This window comes from Aethalodelphis obliquidens, unplaced genomic scaffold, assembly GCF_003676395.1.
Source record: "Aethalodelphis obliquidens isolate GAN/ISIS:26980383/991018 unplaced genomic scaffold, ASM367639v1 scaffold35, whole genome shotgun sequence".
NCBI classification, from domain to species: domain Eukaryota; kingdom Metazoa; phylum Chordata; class Mammalia; order Artiodactyla; family Delphinidae; genus Aethalodelphis; species Aethalodelphis obliquidens.
Genome location: NW_020837979.1, coordinates 2,350,173 through 2,371,881, shown reverse-complemented (window position 1 = coordinate 2,371,881; position 21,709 = coordinate 2,350,173). Strand labels below are relative to the sequence as shown.

At 39.6% G+C, this 21,709-nt stretch overlaps 1 protein-coding gene across 1 annotated transcript in view; it reads left to right on the top strand.

The window, feature by feature from the left end:
- The first annotated feature begins 6,471 nt into the window (after positions 1-6,471).
- MRPS9 (mitochondrial ribosomal protein S9) overlaps positions 6,472-21,709 on the top strand; it is a 42,038-nt gene continuing 26,800 nt past the window's right edge. Inside the window, exons 1-4 of the mRNA XM_027128710.1 lie at positions 6,472-6,626; positions 10,143-10,322; positions 17,573-17,635; positions 17,724-17,754. Coding sequence (XP_026984511.1) covers positions 6,492-6,626; positions 10,143-10,322; positions 17,573-17,635; positions 17,724-17,754 — 409 coding nt within the window. The 5' untranslated portion in view covers positions 6,472-6,491. The remainder of the gene's footprint in view (positions 6,627-10,142; positions 10,323-17,572; positions 17,636-17,723; positions 17,755-21,709) is intronic.

Sequence of the window (21,709 nt, the reverse complement as noted above, 5' to 3'; positions counted from 1 at the left end):
TCAGACTCCCAAATTACTTTGCGATTCTTTCATGACTATATCACAGTCTCTTTAGAATGATCAAATTGGTGTAAATATCTTTTTCTCCCTGTACGTTTATAAGCTCCTGAAAGACAGGTATCATCTTAATACCCAGATAGTTCTATCACAGAGCCTTGCAAAGTATGTATCAATAAATAATGGGTGTTAAAGATAAAATAGTCTTTGTGTAGATTAATTTCGTACATTAATTCCTAAAGTACCGAGACTCCACTTTCCAGCTGGATGGCAGAGTCAGCAGAGATGCTGGGCAGGTTTATCCAATGTCTCCAAATCGTAAAGTATTCAATGTCCAGAAAGGTTGGCCCTTCTGGAAAAATCCTTTGGATCCTAGAGCCTGAACATTCCTAGCTATCTTTGAGTAGACAAAACCTGAATAGTTTGTGGGTTCATGTTTATATGGGGAAGCATTTATCAGGGCGTGTGTGTAGCGTTCACAGTGCACTCTGTAGAAGGCAGGGTTGTAACGCGAACATGGGAACAGCCCGAAGCAGGCCGCCAAGAGTGGTGGGGACATAAAGGAGGGTGTGTATCAACCTAAGGCATCCGCATTTAAATTTCACACACACGCACACATCACTGTGCAGGCCAAAGAAAACCTGTCTGAAGGGCAGCCAGTTTTTGACCGGCGAAGAGCAACCTAGCAGATGTAGCCTTGTGTCCTTACGTAGATGGTGGGGTGGGTGAGGGGACCATAAGAGCAGCAGACGGAGTTAAGTGGGTTGGTGCGAAAGCAGGCGGACAAGTGGACTGGGTTCCGGAATAGAACGGTACCGGGGAGCAGGTACAATGGAGAAAGGTGAGAATGAGGTTCTCAAGACACCCTTGGTAAAGACACCAGTCCTGCCCAGGACGGGGCGTGATACAGAGAAGCACGTGCTCCAGTGCACGTTGTCCGGCTCCCTCCCCTCCTGGTTGTGGGGCCGGATCAAGGCATCGAACACGTCCAAACGGCACCTTCCTTATGTCTCACAAGAGGGTAGCAACAGCGTCTCCCTCATAGGGGTGTTACGATTCAATGAGAAAAAACTTAGAACAGAGCTCAACTCATGCCACGTTATATAATTCTCTTTACACTTTGTAATGTCTTACATGTGCGTGTGTGTGTTCATGTGTACATGCGTGTATAATTTATACAATTCTTTGTATATTTCTTAGAATCATACCCCACGGTCCGCCTAAATCGATACTTTCTCTGACACAGACTCTAGAGATTCGTTGTTAGCTTTACTTCTGCAAAAGAGTGAGACCACACTTCAGTACGTTTTTGAACGAGAACACTCTCATTTTTCAGGTCTGGGTCACAATCTGCTACTTATTTACATTTTCAGACTGCATCCACCTCTGAGGAGCAATGCACTTTTTAAGTTGCCTCCCTGATGTGTAAAGTGGTACTTCTTCTATCGGTCCTAAAATAGTCTCTTTTATGCCTCAAGAAGTTCACTTTAGTTCTAGTTTTCTGGAATTTGATTATTAAGCCTGTTTATTTTAACCATGCCCTTAGTGATTTTATTGATTCCAATTTCATTTCATTCTGCAAGTCCTAGACCCTTGACTATATCCTGGCTAAAATCTTGTTCATTTAGTTCCTTTTTTCTAGGTCTGCTATACCTTCACTCAGCGCCCATCAAAGGAGTCCTGGATTGAGCCCAAATTCATGCCTCGGACATGGGTGAAAGAGACACCCATAATGTCACAGAACATTTTCTACACACTATTATTTCAAGCAGGGAAACCACTTATAATTCTACCATCCTATCCGGATAACTACCTTTACTGTCTAAATTCACTTTAAAAATAACTTAATCTATGCAAAGTAATTGCAAACATGGTCAAGGAGACACTGGTCCAAACATATTGCCGCATGAACTTGTGTGCTTTTGAAGTCATTTTCAATGCACAGCAAATCGTGCGATTAATCCACATTTATGTTCCATGTAAATTTGTTTTATTTTTGATAATGAAGGCTGGAGGAATGATTCTTGAAGTATCATAACAGCATTGACTGACAGCTCCCTAAGTGCCGTCTCTCTTATAGCAGACATAGATGACAGCTCGTAGGTAAAGAGCATATGCAAATGGATGGGGTTCACACTGAACACAATGGGGTAAAAAGCCAAAGAAGATACTTGTTCTATTTCTTATTTATTAAAATTCAATCAATATGATAAAATATATGAACTTTGGGAGAATAGATTTACTTGTGGGCTGAGACAGATTCAGTTCTTAAACTGTTAGAGAAGTTTGATATATAGTAATTATGTACTAAAACTACCTGATATAAATATTTTTAAATGCCAGTGAAATTTACATTACTCATTTTCATACCCCATGTATACTGTTTGTTTAGCTGGGAGTGGTCTATATAACTAGAGCCTTTTTATGTTGTAGATTTAAATTATCAGGTTATCTTTTGTGGGCAACCACCTGTGTAGATTAAGTTAAAAATCTGGCCACATTAAAAACAAGAATCCTGCAATGCCACTTCTAGGTATACACCCCAAAGGATTAAAGGCAGTGACCTGAACAGATACTGTACAATCATGTTCATAGCACCATTATTCACAAGCCCAAAGGTGAAAGCAACTCAAGTGTCCCTTGACAGATGGATAAACAAAATGTGGTCTATGCATACAATGGGATATTACATAGCTTTAAAAAAGAAGGAAATTCTGATGCATGCTACAACATGGATGAACCTTCAAAACATGCTAAGTAAAATAAGCCAGTCATAAAAGGGAAAATGTATGATTCCACTTAGATGAGGTAAATATAATAGCCTAATTCATGGAGACAGAAAGTAGAATTGCGGTTACCAGGGGCCGGGGGAGAGGGAAGATAGGAATTGTCTCATAGGTTCAGAGTTTCAGCTGGTGAAGATGAAGAAGTTCTGGAGGGCTCCCCCGGGCTCCCCTGGTGGCGCAGTGGTTGGGAGTCCGCCTGCCGATGCAGGGGACACGGGTTCGTGCCCAGGTCCGGGAAGATCCCACATGCCGCAGAGCAGCTGGGCCCGTGGGCCATGGCCGCTGAGCCTGTGCGTCCGGAGCCTGTGCTCCGCAACGGGAGAGGCCACAACAGTGGGAGGCCCGTGTAACGCAAAAAACTAAATAAATAAATAAATAAAAAGGAAGCTACTGGATTTTTAAAAGACCTTTAGAAATCAAAATAATTTATTCACGTAATTTTTTTAACTGAAGCATAGTAAACTAAAGTCAAAGTAATAAATCTTCCGTGGTAATGGTTTAAGGGCAAGCAATGCTGGCTTTCTTCACATGCTGTCCTTCACTCAGAGGAAAGGCAGATCACCTGTTCTGGAACAAGCCGGTGCAGCTCTGCGGGCGGGAGACTGTAGAGTCTCACAATCTGCAGGCAGGAGGTCCGAGATCAAGGTCAGCAGGGTTAGTTTCTTCCCTGTGAGGGAGAATCTGTTCCAGATCCTCCTTCCTTGTCTCTGGTGGCCTCGGGGGTTCCATGGCTTGTAGACAGCCATCCTCTCCTTGTGTCTTTATGTTGTTTGTCCTCTATACATGTTTGTTTCTGTGTCTAAATTTACTTTTTTTTAGTAAGTAGTGCTGAAGTTCCTGCTCTGGGGGCTGCACTGCTGAGGATCACTGGTCTAATACACCCTTGTTACGCTGATTAGAAATGCAGGTTTTCCATAAGCGAAATGACCACCAAGGGCCAAGAGTGAGTCCGTGGCAGGGCTCAGAGGGGAACTCTGATTTCTTGATCCACATTTTATGCACTTTCCCTGAAGCATACGGTTTTTGGTCATCTTTCTTTTTTTTTTCCTTGTGCTGTACAGTAGGATCTTGTTGTTATCCATTCTGTATATAATCGTTCGCATCTGTTAACCCCAAACTCCCACTCCATCCTGCCCCCACCCACATTTGGCAACCACAAGTCTGTTCTCTATGTCTGTGAGTCCGTTTCTGTTTGGTGGATAAGTTCATCTGCGTTATACTTTAGATTCCACGTATAAGTGATATCATGTGGTATTTGTCCTTCTCCTTCTGACTTACTTCACTGAGTAGGATCATCTCTAATTCCATCCATGTTGCTGCAAATGGCATTATTTCGTTCTTTGGTCATCTTTGATTCAAAATTCTCTGAAGATCTCCATCGTCTGTGGACCTATCAAGCCTTCGTGTTTTTTCTAGACTGAAGTTTTCCATATTGATCGACAAAGCTCTGCAGTTCCAGGGACGCTTTCTAGGAATCCTTTAAAAATGTGTGTAGGTTTTTTGTGTTGTTACAAAAGAATTTGATTCTATGAATATTTTTATACATGTATCCTGATAGACTGTGCAAGAATTTCTGCAGGGTATATATACCTAGGAATGTAATCAATAGATTGTAGGGTGTGCTCATCTTAACTTTAGAGCATTGATTTATGGATTTCAGGAAAACTATATCAGTTTACACCCTCACCACCAGCATCTAACACTTCCTGCATTCTCACAACTCGGCAACACTTGGTGTTGTTTGTCCAACATTTCGACTTTCCTGATATTTACCTTAGAAGCTACTCTAGAACCGAATCCTCGCATTTACATGACTCCACCATGTCGGACTGTTGGTATTTTATGATCCTGATATGGGACCGAGGATGCCTGTTGCCTCTGACATAACAGGTGCTCAGTAAACAAGAGAAAAATTAAATAAATCTAAGATGTAGCTGTTTGGTAAAATGACATTTTTTTCATATTTTAAATGTTTATCAGTACATTCCTGATTCCAATCTTTCCTTCTGTCTCCAAATTATGCAGCCAGTGTCAACCTACAGTTACATATTTCTTCCCAAACTCAAAGGCTACACAGGAAATTCAAAGCAGCAGTCCAAGGGTTGCCCCTAGAGGTGGGAGATGTATTACATTTGCTTTACTGTAATCTAGTAAAAGATCATAACATGAATCTTACAGAAAAAAGCTTCCACAATTCCTAATCTTAATTTCAGTACTTAATGTATTTTTCATATGCTCCAACATGTCATTTTAAAAAAATGATATAAATTCTGCTTCTACATACTTATTTGATTGTCTTGGTGAAATTTCCACAATTAAGTTAAAAAACTTTTTTTTTTACAATGTGTAGGAACTGCTGTTTAAAGACATCTATTTTAATAAGTTATAAAGTCTTGGTTCCCGAATACTAGCTCATGGGTCTCTGCCAGCTTTAGTTCGTTTGTTTGTTTGTTTTGCGGTACTCGGGCCTCTCACTGCTGTGGCCTCTCCCGTTGCGGAGCACAGGCTCCGGACGCGCAGACTCAGCGGCCATGGCTCACGGGCCCAGCCGCTCCGCGGCATGTGGGATCTTCCCGGACCGGGGCACGAACCCGTGTCCCCTGCATCGGCAGGCGGACTCTCAACCATTGCGCCACCAGGGAAGCCCCTCTGCCAACTTTTGATGAAAGTCTCGCTAGCCTAAAAGGTAACACCAAAAAGAACGAGTGTGAGCTTTGCGTACACATAAATGCACTCCATTTGAAGGACCACACTTCATTCCAAGATTATGTCACTTTTACCCTCTTAATATTAACATGTTCTGTGTTTTAGGAAATAGTGATGATAGTAGATGACATTTATTTGCTTGACAACTTGACCTCAGACTTTCCATATGCATGTGTGTATTTGCATATTAATTTTACTGATCCTTCGAATCTAATTGTTTGGAAACCCTTTAAGAGCGGCTTACTACATCCTGTAATATGTATTTCGTAGAAAGCGCCCTTGGAGTTACTGTCTGGAGCAAACAGTAAAAAAGCCCCAGAAGGCAAGCCATGCTCATCTATATTCATACCCATTTATTTAGTTCTGATTGAGTTTCCAGGGAGGTTTAGTACTAACAGTAAGGGGGTGACAAGCAAAGACAAGTGTCTGTCCTCGCAGGTTTAAGGGTTAGCCTGCGCTCATACACTTAGGAAACAACCAGTTTCCGGAGGAGGGTGGAGACACTGGACCCCGATACACGTGGGAAGGGAGGAGGAGGTAAAACCCATGCCAGGAAGGGGTCTGCTGGGAGCAGAGGCACGGAGCTCGGTCCTACTGAGCGGAGAGAGGAGCTGGGTGATGATGGAGCGTGAAGACAGGGCTAAGCAGGGGAGCCGGCGCTAGGGCAGGCTGGACGTGGGGCGGAAGGGCTGGCGAGACAGCCACGTGGCAGTCGTTCCAAGGAGACTCGGGTAGCGACCGACTACAAGACGCGCAGAAGATGCGCGAGGCCAGGATGCAGACCCGCTACCTTTCGCACGGTCAACACCTGCCCCGGGCCGGGGTCGGACACGCCCCTCGGGCTCCCGCACCCAATCAGCGACGAGCCGCCTCTGGCCGCGGGACACGCCCCCTGCTCCAGCGCCTCTTCCCGGCAGCCTCGAGAACCCGGAGCCCATCAGCGCCTGCGCAGTCCGCAAGCCCCGCCTTTTCGTCCTACTGCCCGCGCCTCCCGCAGCCAACATGGCGGCTCTACGTGTGTCCTGCGGCGCAGCTGCTTCATACGGGCTCTTTCTTGGGGGTAGGGTTACCTTTGCTCGGGGACAGGGCCTCTGGAAAGCCGCGGCTGCTAAACTGCAGAGAAGTCCCGGATGCCAGGTAAGGCCTGAGAGAGGTGGGAGTGCTGGTCCCTGGAGCACGCGGATGTGGAGCCGGCTCCGTCGCGGTCCTCTGGCGTGTCCACGCCCTCAGACGGGGCCCTGGGGTCTTAGGTGCTCAGCAGCGGTCTGAGGTAGAGAGAGGAGTGGGATTGCCTTCTGGTTCCCACCCTGGACGTTGTTGCTGGTTTTCTCAGGGTACAGTGAGGGGGAAGTTACCTGAGACGGAACTAGAGCGACCCCTGCCTTGACCCGCCGCCCGGGTGGGTGATGGGTCCCGCCCTGCCCAGGAGCCCCGCGGTCCAGAGGGCGGAGGTGGATGAGAACTGGACCCCTGCAGGGACCCGAAGACTGAATGCAGAAAGTCGCACAGTGGAGAGGAGAGAGAGTGACAGTTTTAAAGTGTCTTGCATCTATGCAGTTTTCGTTTTCTTAATTTTCACGGTACTTTGTCTGATAGATGGAGATCACAACTTCTAAATTAAATTGAATCCTGAGGGCAGTGGGAAGCCAGGATTCTAGCTTCACAGCTGATTGGATGATGATGCGATTTACTGACATGGGATCTGAGTAGGAGGAACGAGATTTGAGAGGGAAGGAAACGAGCTTAGTTTTGGATATAATTGTGTTTATTAAATAGTTATATTTGGGATGTCCAAGTGTAGATTTCCAGTAAACCCATAGATAAACAAGTTAAAGAAGAAAACTGATTTACAAGTCCTCTGTTACCTTGTAGATGGTAATTGAGGTCTTGGAAATGAATTAGATCATCTAGGGGAGGTTGTAGTGAATGAGGAATAAGCAGAGGGATCGGACCCTGAAGGACAAACAGCAGAGGAAGAAGAGCCACCCAAGAGATTGAGAATGACCTGCCAAAGAAGTAGGGGAAAACCCAGGCAGTGTGGAGGCATAGAAAACAGGAGAGTGTTCCAAGGAGGGAGAGTGCCTGACAGTACCAAATACTGTAAAGAAGTCAAGTACTGTGATCAAAAACTGTTGAAAAAGGAGTGCCACCTTTTTTAAAAATCTTCTTTCTTTTATGTTTTAACTCAGATCAACCAATCCATCCATTTATCCATCAAACATTTGTTTTTATTATTTTTTAGCTGGAAAATAGGTTGGAAGTTTTTATCTTTCTCATGCATCTCTTTTGAGTGTATCCTTTCTGTAGACGCATAATTTCCTATAAAAGGGACTGGAGCATACAGAATGTTCTTATTGTTGACACAAAGTGGGGGAGGTGACAGAGAGTTGTTAACTTCTGCTCCATCCCTGGAACTCCCAAACTTTTGAACGTATGTATCCTTCTGTGTCTTTCTCGATGTTCTTCTAATCATAGACATGCATTCATATGCATACTTTCAAAAGATGGATCCTGTTCTACTTTTTGCTTCTTTAACTTACACGTATAGCAGAAATCTGCTGCATAATATTCTGTGGTATGAATGTATCAAAGTTAATTTAACAGTTGATGGGCATTTGCTTTGTTTCCTTTTTCTTCCCACTAATAAAGTGTTCGGTAAACATCCTGGTGTAATTCTTACTACATCAAATATCTTGTACCTGATGCTTTTATTTCTGTAGGAGAGAGTCCCAGTTGTGAGGTGATTGCTGCAAATGTCAGTAGACATTTCATAGATGTTTCCACATAGTTCTCCAGAAAGGCTGTAGCAATTCACAGTCCATCGTTGACGTAAAAGCATGCCCTTCTTTCCACGTGCATTAGGTATTATTATTTTTTTCAGTAAGGTGGGTGAAAAAAGATTTTCCTTTGTTGCTTTAACTTCACCTCCCTGACCACTCCTGAAATAAATAAAGCTTTTCTTTTTTCCCACCCCTATGGCAGGTGTTTACTGAGCAGTTCACTTGAGCCAGGCACTGCGAAGTAAACAAATCATTGAAGTCAAACAATCCCTAGATGGTGTCCCCCCTTAGCACTCTCAAGGGATGGTCCTGAGATGCCGAATCCCCAAATTCCTGAATACCTCCACAGCACACGTGTTAGCACATGCAGTACAGCTTAGATACAACTGAAAGACCTAACTGACCCCGTCAGACCCTTAATGGTTCCTTCTATATGGCTAAAGACATTTATAAAGCTTTTTTCCTGGCCCAGAGCTTATCTGTCTTAAATATTAGCATTTCTTCACTTCCGTCTCCAATATTAATCATTATATTTCTTTTAGGGGCCATGTTTCATAAAACAACAAAGTTTTTAATCACTTTATGAGTTGCTGAAACACTACACCTGTTTTTGTTTAGTTTGGGTCATAACCCATTAGTTATGAAATCTCATAAGAGGTTAAAGAAGGGAGTGGAGAGAATAGAATAATTATAATAATCAAAGTCCATCTTATACAGGGTATTTTTGCCTTTTGTTTATGTATATATATGTGTGTCCTAGGGGGTGATATAAGCAGTAGCTATTACTGTGGGTCACAGTCAAAAATGTTTGACACTGATGCAAAAGGAAAAAGAAACAAGTTCTGTTAAGCTGTGGCTCCTGGCTACTCAGTTGGGAAGCTCTCCAGGTTTTCTCCTTCATACCAGAATTGTGGCATACACGTTTCATGTTAATGGCTCAGTACAAGTGCAGATATCTGAGTGTCCCAAATTTGGGGTGGAGGAGGGAATATTACTTGGGAATGGCCAGATTTTTCTGGTTTTAAACCCATGAATATCAAGGATCTACACACAGTGTACTGTGAGATGTACAAAGTAAATACAGAAAAGCACAGAAGTGCAGTGCCTAATACAAATGAGTTGTGATGGGTAGAGTGGTGGGCAGCTTCTCAGAGGAGGTGTTGGGAGAGTCAGTTAGGAGTTATGTGAGAAAAGAGAGGTATTCTGTTCTAGGAACATGTGATAGGTCCACAAGGGACAGAGATGTACAGAGTCAGTGGATTCTGGCAACAACAAATAATTGGTTATAGCAATTATAATTGGTATAATAATTGGTGAGAGAGCGGTGGGACAGGATTAGAAAGTGTATGGCTATGTGAAGATACTTGAATTTTTTTTTTTATACTGTCACAAATGAAAGTAGTTTTGGCTTTATTATAAGCAGTTTGACAGTCATGGTGTGATACAAAGGTTACCCATGAATTCTTTTTTTTTTAATTCTTTTTAAGGGAGTGGCGTTTTACTCTTCATTCGTTGTGTGTCAAATATCACAGCAGCCGACATTGACCAGTCGGTATCAAATGTGGATGTTTGTAGCAGACACGGAGGTAGCATATCACTCACAGTTATTTTTTTTATTATTATTTGTAATGTGTTGAAATGCTAGTAGTTTCAACTTTGTAAGCAGAAGCTTTTAAAAGCAAGCTTTCTAGCAGGGACTTTCTAGCAGGGAACAGTTGTCTTAACAAGCCTTTACCTTGTCTCCAGACTCCTGCCAATTGAGTACCATAATAAAAAGAGAGTTATTTGAATGTCTTGTTTTATTTAGAGACAGTGGCCTGTAAGATCATTGTTTAATTTAAAATCTTTTCTTTCCATTTGTATTTTCTCCTAGATATTAAGGTTAAGACACACCACAGTTGTAACAACAAGGAAAAATGTTGCAGTCTTAAGACGTGAAACTTACACAGTGGATTTTATTAAAAAGCAGATTGAAGAATTCAACATAGGAAAGAGACACTTAGCCAACATGATGGGAGAAGATCCAGAAACTTTTACCCAAGAGGATATTGATGTAAGTACAGTTACTCTGTTGGAAAAGTAACTGTTGTAGAGTTTTAAATACCGAAAGCTGTCAGACTGTCAGAATAAGGAAGAGTGCCACTCTGCTATTTTGCAAGTTGGAACTGTGGTTTCAGAGAGTTGCTGCTCTGTATTTGAAGCATTATAAAGTATAGTGAGGTTTAGATTTTAACCAGAAATGGATACTTTTCCTTGATTCCAGGTCACAGGAGCCACAGTGAACGTTTATACACAACTTAGAAACATTTATCCTGTTATGTAGTCTTAAACTCAGCTTTCTTACAAAATGATAAAAGTAAGTTTATAGGAAAAATCCCGTAAGTAAACCCAAGCCCAGAGTTTTTATCAACCTAACTATATATTTGAATTTTCAAAGTGAGGGCATGTTCTGAGTGATTTGAGAGTAGGGCTAAAATTCTGTTCCTGTTCCACCTAGTGCTGGTACTCTTACTTTGTTCTTCTTTTTCAAGGTCGTTTTGTCCGTTCTCTGCCCTTTGAATTTCCATATGAATTTTAGAATGAGCTAATCAGTTTCTTCAGCGAGCCAGCTAGGATTTTGATAGGGATTATGTTGAATCTCTAGATAAATTTTGGGAGTATTGCCATCTTAAGTCTTCTGATCTGTGATCATGGGATGTCCTTCTGTTTATTTAGATCTTCTTTAATTTCTTATTGTGATGTTTTCCAGTTTTCAGAGTTTGTTTGGCATTTCTTTTAAGTTTATTTCTGAGCATTAATTGCTTTTTGAAGTTATTCTATTGTAAATAGAATTGTTTTGTAGTTTTTTGGTGGATTTCTTAGGATTTTCTACATATAAAATGTTGCCACTGACAAATAGAAATAGTTTTAGTTCTTTCTTTCCAATCTGAATGCCTTTTATTTCTTTTTCTTGCCTAATTGCCCTGGCTAGGACCTCCAGCAAAGCTGAATAGAAATAGTGAGTGGACATTCTCACCTTGTTCCTGATCTTAGGGAAGAGCCTTCGTCTTTCACCGTCGGGAATGATGTTAGCTATGGGTTTTTATAGATGCTCTTTATCAGGTACTGGAGATTCCTTTCCATACCTAGTTTGCTGAGCATTATTATCATAAAGGGGTTTTGGATACTGTCAACTTTTTTTTTTTTTTTTTTTTGCTTTTACTGAGATGATATCTTTTATTGGTGTGGTACATCACATTACTTGATTTTTTTTTTCGTTTTCTTTACTTTATCTTTTTTTTCTTTATTTATTTACTAAATTAAAATAGGGATGACAATCTCCATGTTGTTCTTAGGACTAAGGAGACAAATACAAACCCCAAAAAAGTTTATGACATAACAAATCACAAAGTTAATCATAAAGGACAAACTTGTTTTACCTGTAATTTGTTCTGGGAATCATGGAAGCAAATGAAGATTTTTGTTTTTTTTTTTTTTAACATTATTCAATGAAACATTACTTCTTAACAGCCAACCCCCTTTTTTTTTTTTTTTTTTTTTTTTTTGCGGTACGCGGGCCTCTCACCTTTTTGGCCTCTCCCGTTGCGGAGCACAGGCTCCGGACGCGCAGGCTCAGCGGCCATGGCTCATGGGTCTAGCCGCTCCGCGGCATGTGGGATCTTCCCGGACCGGGGCACAAACCCGTGTCCCCTGCATCGGCAGACGGACTCCCAACCACTGTGCCACCAGGGAAGCCCCAGCCAACCCTTTTAAACAAAGTGTTAGATGTCAGTTAAGACTCACAAGAATCAGAGATTTTAACTATATTTTAAAGGATATGGGTTATTTATTTATTATTTTTTGCATCAATTGACTTAGATGTTAAACCAACCTTGTGTTCCTGGAATAAATCCCACTTTGTCAGGGTGGGTCATCTTTTTTATGTGTTTCTGGAATTGGTTTGCTAGTGTTTTGCTGAGGATTTTTGCATCTAATTAATACTTACCTGTATTTTTCTTTTCTTGTAATGTCTGTGATTTTGATATCAGGGTAATACTGGTCTCACAGAATGAGTTGGGAAATTCTCTTTTATTTTTGGAATTGTTTGTGAAGAATTGGTATTAATTCTTCTTTAAATGTTTGGTTGAATTCATCAGTGCAGGCCTCTGGGCCTGGGATTTGTGTGTGTATTTCTGTTTTTGATTTTTGATAATTACTGTCTGCTTTTAAAAATGGTCCTCCCCTCTCTCCTTGTGATGTGTGTGTCCCTGAGTAACTGTTCTCAGGAAGAGGATCCCACTACCTAACTGACTTGACCACTAAGGCATTTTGGGCATCTCTTCACTACCTTTTTAGGTGTACATGGCATATATTTAGCTCAGTGAGAGAAACAGAATCATTCAGTAGTTTTGTAAATCTATCTGAAGGGATGAGCATTTTCACAACCTAAGTATTACATACGAATTATGTTGTTTAGAGTGGTGTGAGTTCATTGTTTGGCTGTTTGATCAGAATGCTAGTTTGAGATGTTAAATCCTCATGAAAATAGTTTTAATTTTTACAGAGTAGACATGACCTATAATTTAATTCAATTACCTAGTTAAAAATCTAGGTTTGCTGTATAATTTTCACGTAGGTAAATTAAGTGCCATTGTTTTCAGATTAAACCATTCGTTATTATATGAATTTTAGAAACTGCTTTTTCCTTGCCTCTAACCAATTGATAAAATAATGATTGCTGCAGTCATCTGTGAAATGCATTTAGGCAAAAATATTGAAGATCTAAAACAGTTTTTTTCATATATTAAAATACTTAAAAATTTTTTTCTTTAAGGGGTTTAAAACAGACAGACATTGGTGTCTTCATCTAAAGGATCCTTTTTGTATTATTTAGAGAAATCTAAAAGATTCTGTCATTCAGTCAGATAGAAACAATATTTTTAGTTCTGCTTCTTAAAATATTGAGTTGTTTCCAGAGAAGGTGTGTTTAACATCACACAGTAAATGTGAGGGGTGGCAGCTTTTCTTTAAAACTCTGTGTGTGTGTGTGTGTGTGTGTGTGTGTGTGTGTGTGTGTGTGTGTAGTGAAAGTAAGTTGATGTTATTTTGTGTCATTGTGCTAATAGAACATAATAAAAATCTTCCTTAGACAATAAAATAATGAAATCATGAATCGTTATGAAAAAAGTCCAATCACTTCTTTAAAATATGTAAAATGTTTTAAAATGAAGCTGGATTTCTTGTGAGGAATATAGATGCAGAACATGTAGAACTTTGTGGTTAAATTAATATTCTTTTAAAAGATAAATTTGTTGTAGTTGAAGTGACGTTGTAGAAAGATGCAGAACCTGGCATTAGGAGAGTCCTTGCAGTATCACTAACTCGCATTGTAATGTCTGACAGGTCACAGCACGTTCACTAGGTTTCCTCATCTCTAAAATAATAATACCTGCTCACCTACCTCAGAATATAACTAAGGAGCGTGAGATTAATGCGTTATGTTATTGTTCTTATGGCAGATTTTATTGTAATAAATAAAATCTACCATGACTTGAATCAGTCACTAGTTTTCTGATTGCCTTGGTCATACAAGTCTTCCATGAGACAGAATGTTGGGGAGGAGAATCTGCAGTCCTCTTGGGAACATTGATTTATCAGGAGCCACTTCAGCCAGAGTTTGTATTGTACTGCAGGGTGGTGTGTGGTCTCACCTCGCTCGTGTCTGAAAGCCCTGTGGAAGTGTGATCCCTTTTCCTTGACGTGGGCCACTTGGTTCTGCTGTGCTCGACTTTCCTACAAATGATTGATGTGCTTCACTCAGTCTCACGTTTTATGTCAATTACCTCTTCTGGCATTTTATTAAATTAAGAGGACCTTCTTTGACATCTGAGTAGATGTAAAAGCAAAAGAGGACGATGACAGCCACTGTTTCCAAAGCACTGAAAATATATGGGAATTTATCATTTTATAGTTCCTGTTTTCATTTATTTATTTGAAACTATTATTTTTGTAACAGGTTTGGCTGTGTATATAACCTGAAAGAGAGACAGTATAGCTAAGTCCTATTTACATTTCCATAGTGACAGAATGCTTGGTTATTTCTAAAGACAAAAATAAATAATTTGGTATCCAAAATCAGGAAAATATTTTAAGCTTCCAGATAATCTTCAGAAGAACATTATGGTTGCTATGACGTATTTAGATATCGTGAATGCTTTTTATAATATGTTGACTTTTACTATATAAATTAAAACTAGGTATTGTAATTTGTCTCTTAATAATATGATCAGGAAATTAGATAGTCTACAAAAGGGAATTTCCTAGATGAGAGAAACTTATTTTTAATTGTTATTTGAAAAGAAAAATACCACCACTTACTGAAAACGTCGTATGTATGTGCAAGACGCTGTCTGGGAGCCTGATATACATTCGCACATTTAATCTTCATAAAAACCTACAGAGTAGGTATTTATCGTTGAGGAAATCAAAGCTGTACACGGCGTTTCTGTATCCAAAGTCTGTTTTTTCCACACTTTCAAAGATTAAATTTTTTGGTAGCACTTTCTAAAATAAATTGCAGTCTCCCCAGCCTTACTTAGTAGAATATAGAGAGTATAATTTAACCTCAGGATGTTCCTGTTGAGAGTGGTTGTTAAACTGCGGAGCCCCGTAGTGTGTGTTTGTCGCCGTACTGAGTGGCCTGGCTCTGCTGTCTCCTTCCCTATCAAGGTGTCTGTCTTTGCCTCTTGCCGCTCCCTTTGCCTGCTGGCCTTCTGGCATAGCTAAGGTTGTTAGGCGTGTGCATTAAAACTAGGAGCCACTGGACTCAGCATGAGGAAATCATGAGTTTATAGTAGCTACTTCAGCTCTTCATAGGCCTTTTCCATTGATTTCTAGGTTTACAACTTTATTCCAGAAGGTTGAGCTTGAATAGAAATATGGCCTCTGGCCTCACTGAGTGAAGCGTATACAACTTATGTGTGAAAATTACACCTGGGTAATCTTTTATGCTAGTGCACCCTTAATTTAATAAGCCTTTAAACAAGAGTACTGTTGTGGATTAGTGAAAGAAAAAGAAATATGACAGGTAAACTTTACGGATAAAAATAATTCTGCTTGTCACTGCGGATATTTAAAGGTACATTATTTAGAAGGTTTTTTTATTAAAGCTACAGCTTTGTGTATCTGCTAGAAATTTTGTTTTGCAAAATGTTTAATGCTCATTGATGGCATTAAATTTATATGAAAAAATATCCTTTTTAGTTGGTGAAATAGCAAATTAACTAAAAAGAAATTAGGTATAGATTTTCTCCATTTCAAAATAGTTTAATTTTTGCCTAATTTCTTAAGTTACATTGAAAAGAAAGGAACCCCCTGCTGCTCTTTCTCTGTGAATCACTGGTGCTGCTGGTAACCCCCAGAAGATCTGATCGGAGGACAAACAGGTCCCTCTGACAAGCAGTGTAGTGTATGTGTGTTTGGTGTCTTGCTGAAAGTACTCAGATGCATGCTAAATATTTTGAAAATAGATCTTAATGCCGTGTTTCTCAACTCCTGTGCCATAAATCTTTCCCAGGTGATTTCCAGATGTTGATCAGTGTGTGAAAAGGACTCTTGTCTGAGACAGTGTATGTTACTCCATGGAGGAGTCTGTCCCATGAACATTGAGCTGAACGGAGTTTGTAATTCAGTGTAAAGCAGTTATAGTTTGGTCAAAAGAAGAGTCTGTGTGTATGGGAACTGTAAGAAATAGCCCCATAGTGTGTAACAGAGGTGGGCAGAAATGTTTTCCTCAAATCTTGACCGAAGGCTCAAGACTGGCCAGTGGTCAGGGCCTTGGAATTCCATAGGCGTTGTCACACACCGCTGTGCTGGAGTAGACGATCTGTGTAGTGTTGCTCACCCTTTTCATCCTCTCACGTGTACCATCAAAATTCTTTTTCTCAGAATCATGCTGTAAACACAGAAAGGTTGAGGACCACTGATATTTGCATTTTCCTTTTTGAATTAAGCTTATAAATTTTAAGTTGGAGACATTTCGGTTATATTAAATATTATGGATACAGAATTGCACTTGCATTTACTAATGTCTTTATTTGGGAATTAAAAGTTAAGTTCTGCATTACTCTAGAATTTCAGGAAAAAAGCCAGCAAATTGATATATAATACTGCTGAAGTCTACCAATTACTTTTTTTTTTTTTTTTTTTTTTGCGGTACGCGGGCCTCTCACCATTGTGGCCTGTCCTGTTGCAGAGCACAGGCTCTGGACGTGCAGGCTCAGTGGCCATGGCTCACGGGCCCAGCCGCTCTGCGGCATGTGGGATCCTCCCGGACCAGGGCACGAACCCGCGTCCACTGCATCAGCAGGCGGACTCTCAACCACTGCGCCACCAGGGAAGCCCTACCAATCACTTTTTAATTGGTATTATCGACCTCCTTCCGAAACCTGAATGTTTTGTTCTCCAGAGTGTGAATATGCTGTGTGAAGTTTCTCTAATTGATTTGCTGTGCCCATTCCATTTGATGTATCATTTTTCACAATATTTCATAATTTGCTCACTTCTAATGAACAGAGTCATTAGGACAGACATGTCTAAGTACAACTGACAGCTAACATTAGGTGCCAGATGCAGTTTATAAAGCTGTGTAGAACTGTAGAGAACAGTTTAAATAAATTAGCACCTGTACATTAGTCTCACTTGCTGGTAATTTATAAGCGAATCAGTAGAGATGACATTTAGGTAAGTCATTGATCAAGTTAACAGCTGCAGACCCACTGCCCAGCTGGGATACCTAATTAATAGAGATTGCATTCCTGACCCAGTGCTTCCTTCTCCTGGATTGAGTTTGCAATCCTTTTATACTTTGACATAAGCCTAAGAATATAGTTAAATACTTTGCCTTCATTTTAGGGAACACTTGAATTACCAGTATTCTAGTGAAAATCCAAAGATGTAAACAACATGTTTACAAATGAGAATTACTTTATTCGGTGACTTACTTGGATTAATTTTTTTCTTTAGTTTACATTCTTTTTTTTTAATCAGTACTTTTTTTGTTTTGGATTCAGGTAAGCCATGCCATAGTCTAATAAATTTCTGTCTGGGAGCAGACAGATCTAGTGTAACAGTTACAAATTTTTTTCTTTTGGGGAATGTATATGTGGTAATTTTATTATCCCATTTAGAAGATTACAAGGTGAGATAATGTATGTGAAACTCTTGGTTCGATATCTGGCACATGGTAAGCACTCAGTTACTATTAGTCATAACGTGAACTTGTTTTTATAACAATTGTTAATTAACCTTTGTGTGTATTTTCAGAGAGCGATTGCTTACCTTTTTCCCAGTGGTTTGTTTGAGAAGCGAGCCCGGCCAGTAATGAAGGTAGTTATCTTCATTAATATTTTCACAAATTTCACTTAGGTTTGTATCTTACAGCAATTACCTAATGCATTTTTAATTTATTTTACAGCATCCTGAAGAGATTTTTCCTAAACAAAGAGGTAAGTTTGTTCAAGAATAAAACAGATAGTTCTTTCTTTCCTACAGTGCTGTGTTATATATCAGCAGCCACTCAGGTGTTATGGAGATGCCCTCCTATGTCTTGGTAGTTGTGAAATAAGTCAGCAGTACTTTATAACTAATAATGAATGGAGTTTACAAACTGTTTCTTTTTAATTAAATAATATTAAAATTAGATCAGGTTAGAGTTTATGCCTATACTAATGTCAGTTTATTTGCATTCTAATATGCCTTTTTGAAGAAGAGCTGGTTACCGATCTGCTGGAGACAAATTCAACTTTTTTTAATATGAAAATTTAAAAATTTTCTTCAATTTGTAAGCATATTTTCACTGAATATAGATTCCCTCCCCTCTTTTTTGACTTTTATTACTTTATTGATGTGACTCTGTTGTCTCTTGCCTTGCATTGTTCCTGATGAGCAGTTAGCCAACATTCTTAGCTGGCCCCCTGTTTTCTCTGGTTTCTTTTAAGATTTTTCTCTTTACCTTTTAAATGTGTAAACTAAAATCTTGAAAACGTAGGACAAGCTTTAAGGTCACCAGAAAATAACATATTTACTATTTTCTAATTTACATTAGAAGCTTCTTGGATAAGTTTGGGGGGAGGCATTGTCAGTTACTTTAAAAAGTATTAAAGCCAGAAATCATTTCTTTAAAACACCCAAATATAAATTTATATTCATCAGTCTTTTGCTATAGCCCTAGAGGGTTTTTCTTTGAGGATGTATCTGTTCCTCCTCATTTCTTTTGCGTGCCTCTGCCCTTGAGATACATCATCAGAGGTTTTTAGTTTTGATTTCCTTACAGTGGAGTGAAGAACTTAAACTTCCTAAGGAATCTGAGTGCAGAATATTTTTATATTTCTACCAATTTTCCCCTGACTACACAGAAGTTGAACAGACTTTTTTTTTTTTAGTAACTTGCCTTTGAATCTTTCTAAAGCATTCAACTTCGTTTTGATAGAAGCATCAACTGTCTTTTCTGTTTCCACCCATGTTTCATCTGTTATGGAATACTTGATTCATGTAATTACAGAAATAAGTACAATTCTAATAAACAGGTTTTGGGAATAAACACAGTTGACTCTTAGTAGGTGTGTAACTCAACAGCGAAAATGTGTGGATACATTGGAGGGTCACTTGCTGGCCACAGATGCTCAGTTTACAGGCAGCATTAGGGTGTTGCAGAGCTGATAAATAGAGATTGGTGAGAGAGCAGATATTTTTATTAAAAATGTATTTGTTTTGCATTGGTTTTTGCTGAGTCACCTTTGTTCAAAGCTAGGCATTCTGTCATTTTTCTCTACTTCTCTTTACATGATAATTTTTATTTTGAATCTTGTTATAAGTATTTTGAATCTTTTAATAAATATTCTGTCTTTTGTATTTTCTGAATTCTTAGATGTGGTTGATAATAAACTATGACATCAATTCAATTAATAGCTTCTGGGAAGATAATAGATGAAGGCTATATTAAAAGTACACATCAAATTTAAAGATGCAGTTCAGTTTTCTAGAAATAAAACTATGCACAAGGCACAGTAACTTACACTTAGTGACTTTTCTGTAAATGTTTGTAATGATAGTGATTTTTTTCCCCTTATTTTAGTGGGAAAAAAAATTACTTTTTTTCCCCCCATTTTTCAACCTCTCAGTCTCCTCACTTATGTCTCTTCCTCTCTTTGTTCTGTATATCTCTGCTAGTTGCATCTGTTCTTGTATATCTGCCCCTCTGAGACTGGTTCTTTCTTTCAGATCATACCAGGTTCTGAATGTTAGAAAGTTGTTACTACTATCAGCTGGAATGTAAAAACTGAAATGTCCGTGTGTCCCTGCAAAATGCCTGTGTGTTATTTTGGAAATATGTCAGTGTTGATAGGATTTTCTTACAATTCAGTGAAGTATATTTAACTGTGTTTAAACAGTATTGCCTTTAGAATCGGCAGAGTACTTTTTGCCATCTACCTACCAACTTTGCTGTACTTTGTAAATAGGACAAATTGATTTTTTATGTTAAAAAAATCAGTGAACTTTAGATTTGAATAGATTATGGCACTTGTAATGTGCTGCCACTTCCCATATTAAAAGATGGAAGTGGGCTTCCCTGGTGGCGCAGTGGTTGGGAGTCCGCCTGCCGGTGCGGGGGATGCGGGTTCGTGCCCCAGTTTGGGGGGATCCCACATGCCGCGGAGCGGCTGGGCCCGTGGGCCATCGCCGCTGAGCCTGCGCGTCCGGAGCCTGTGCTCCGCGGCGGGAGAGGCCGCGGCAGTGAGAGGCCCGCATACCGCAAAAAAAAAAAAAAAAAAAAAAAAAAAAAAAAAAAAAAAAAGATGGAAGCTTCCAGATTGAGTTAACATAAAAAAGCTGCTCTACTTTTTAAAGTAAGTGATAAAAATATTGGGAAAAACAAAGATATGTACCCGGTTGATGACAGAAGCAAGGAGTAGCACCTAATGCCAGACAGAATGGAATTCAGGGAGGTTCGGGAATGGTTCAGTGAGACAAGAATGTTAATCTATATCGATAAAACCTAATATCCATTAAGTGGATTTGACGACCATGAACCTTTTTGCACCAAGCATTTAGCGTTGAAATGTTTAAAGCAAAAGCTGTTAACTAAGGCTGTAAAGAATTTGAATAACACAGCATGATTTTATAGTTACAGATACGAGTACAAAGAATACATTTTCTATGCGGATGCCAATGGAATATTAATAGAATATGATGTAATAGGTTGTAGAGAAAACCTAACAAATTATAGAAATTTTGTAGATTAGATATTCTGAATTAAAATTGTAGAACCATAAAACTTTCGGGTTAAAGAGAAATCAAAATTGAGATTTTAGACTATTTAGAAGTATATGACAGTTCATATTAAGCCCTATGGGATACGGACAGTGTTTTATGCAGAGGCAAACATATATTTATTAGTTATTAAGAAAGACTAGAAATAAATGAACTGTTCAGTATTCAGTTCAAGAAGGCAGAAAAGGGCTTCCCTGGTGGCGCAGTGGTTGAGAGTCCGCCTGCCGATGCAGGGGATGTGGGTTCGTGCCCCGGTCCGGGAAGATCCCACATGCCGCAGAGCGGCTGGGCCTGTGAGCCATGGCCGCTGAGCCTGCGCGTCCGGAGCCTGTGCTCCGCAACGGGAGAGGCCACAACAGTGAGAGGCCTGCATACCGAAAAAAAAAAAAAAAAAAAAAAAGGCAGAAAAAGAATGAAATGGCTGAATGAAGTAAAGATTTTTAAAAGAAGGGGTAGGACAATAAAACCAACTAACTCTTTGAAAAAGCCAGTGGAATTGATCAAATTCTAGCAAGTCTGGTTAATGGAAAAAGAGAGAAAACATAAGAGGACAACGTTAATAATTTTACATAATAATATTCAGAGGATATTTAAAAGTGTACGATTGTTATGGGTAACTTGATTCTTATTAATCTGAAAAATATCCTAAATAATATAGTAACTAGTATTTATTAAAACTTAGAGCAGGCCAGGCACAGTTCTCAGTGCTTTGCATGCATTAACTCATAATCTTCCCAGCAGTTTTCATAAGTCTATAATATTGTTTTCCCCATTTTTCAGATGTGTTGGGTAAACTTACCCAGGGCACATAGCTGGGAAGTGGCCGAGGCAGCGGACGTAGGTGGGCCCAGGCAGTTGTGGATCCAGAGTGTAGCTCAAACCCCACTCACACAGTTTAAAGAAAAACAGCGTTCCCAAAATTGTCTTAATTAGGAAATGCTGGTTAGACTAAAAGCTGGAGAAGTCAAAGGTAATCAAAGACGTAACCAAAGAGGCACACAGCCCAGAAAGTTTTGTTGGTGAGGTCTGTCATACCTTGAAAAAGTTTCTAACTTTTATGTTATGTGAACTGCTGCAGAGCAGAAAAAGGATAACATAAACTTCTAAGCTCACCTTAAAGAAACCTACACT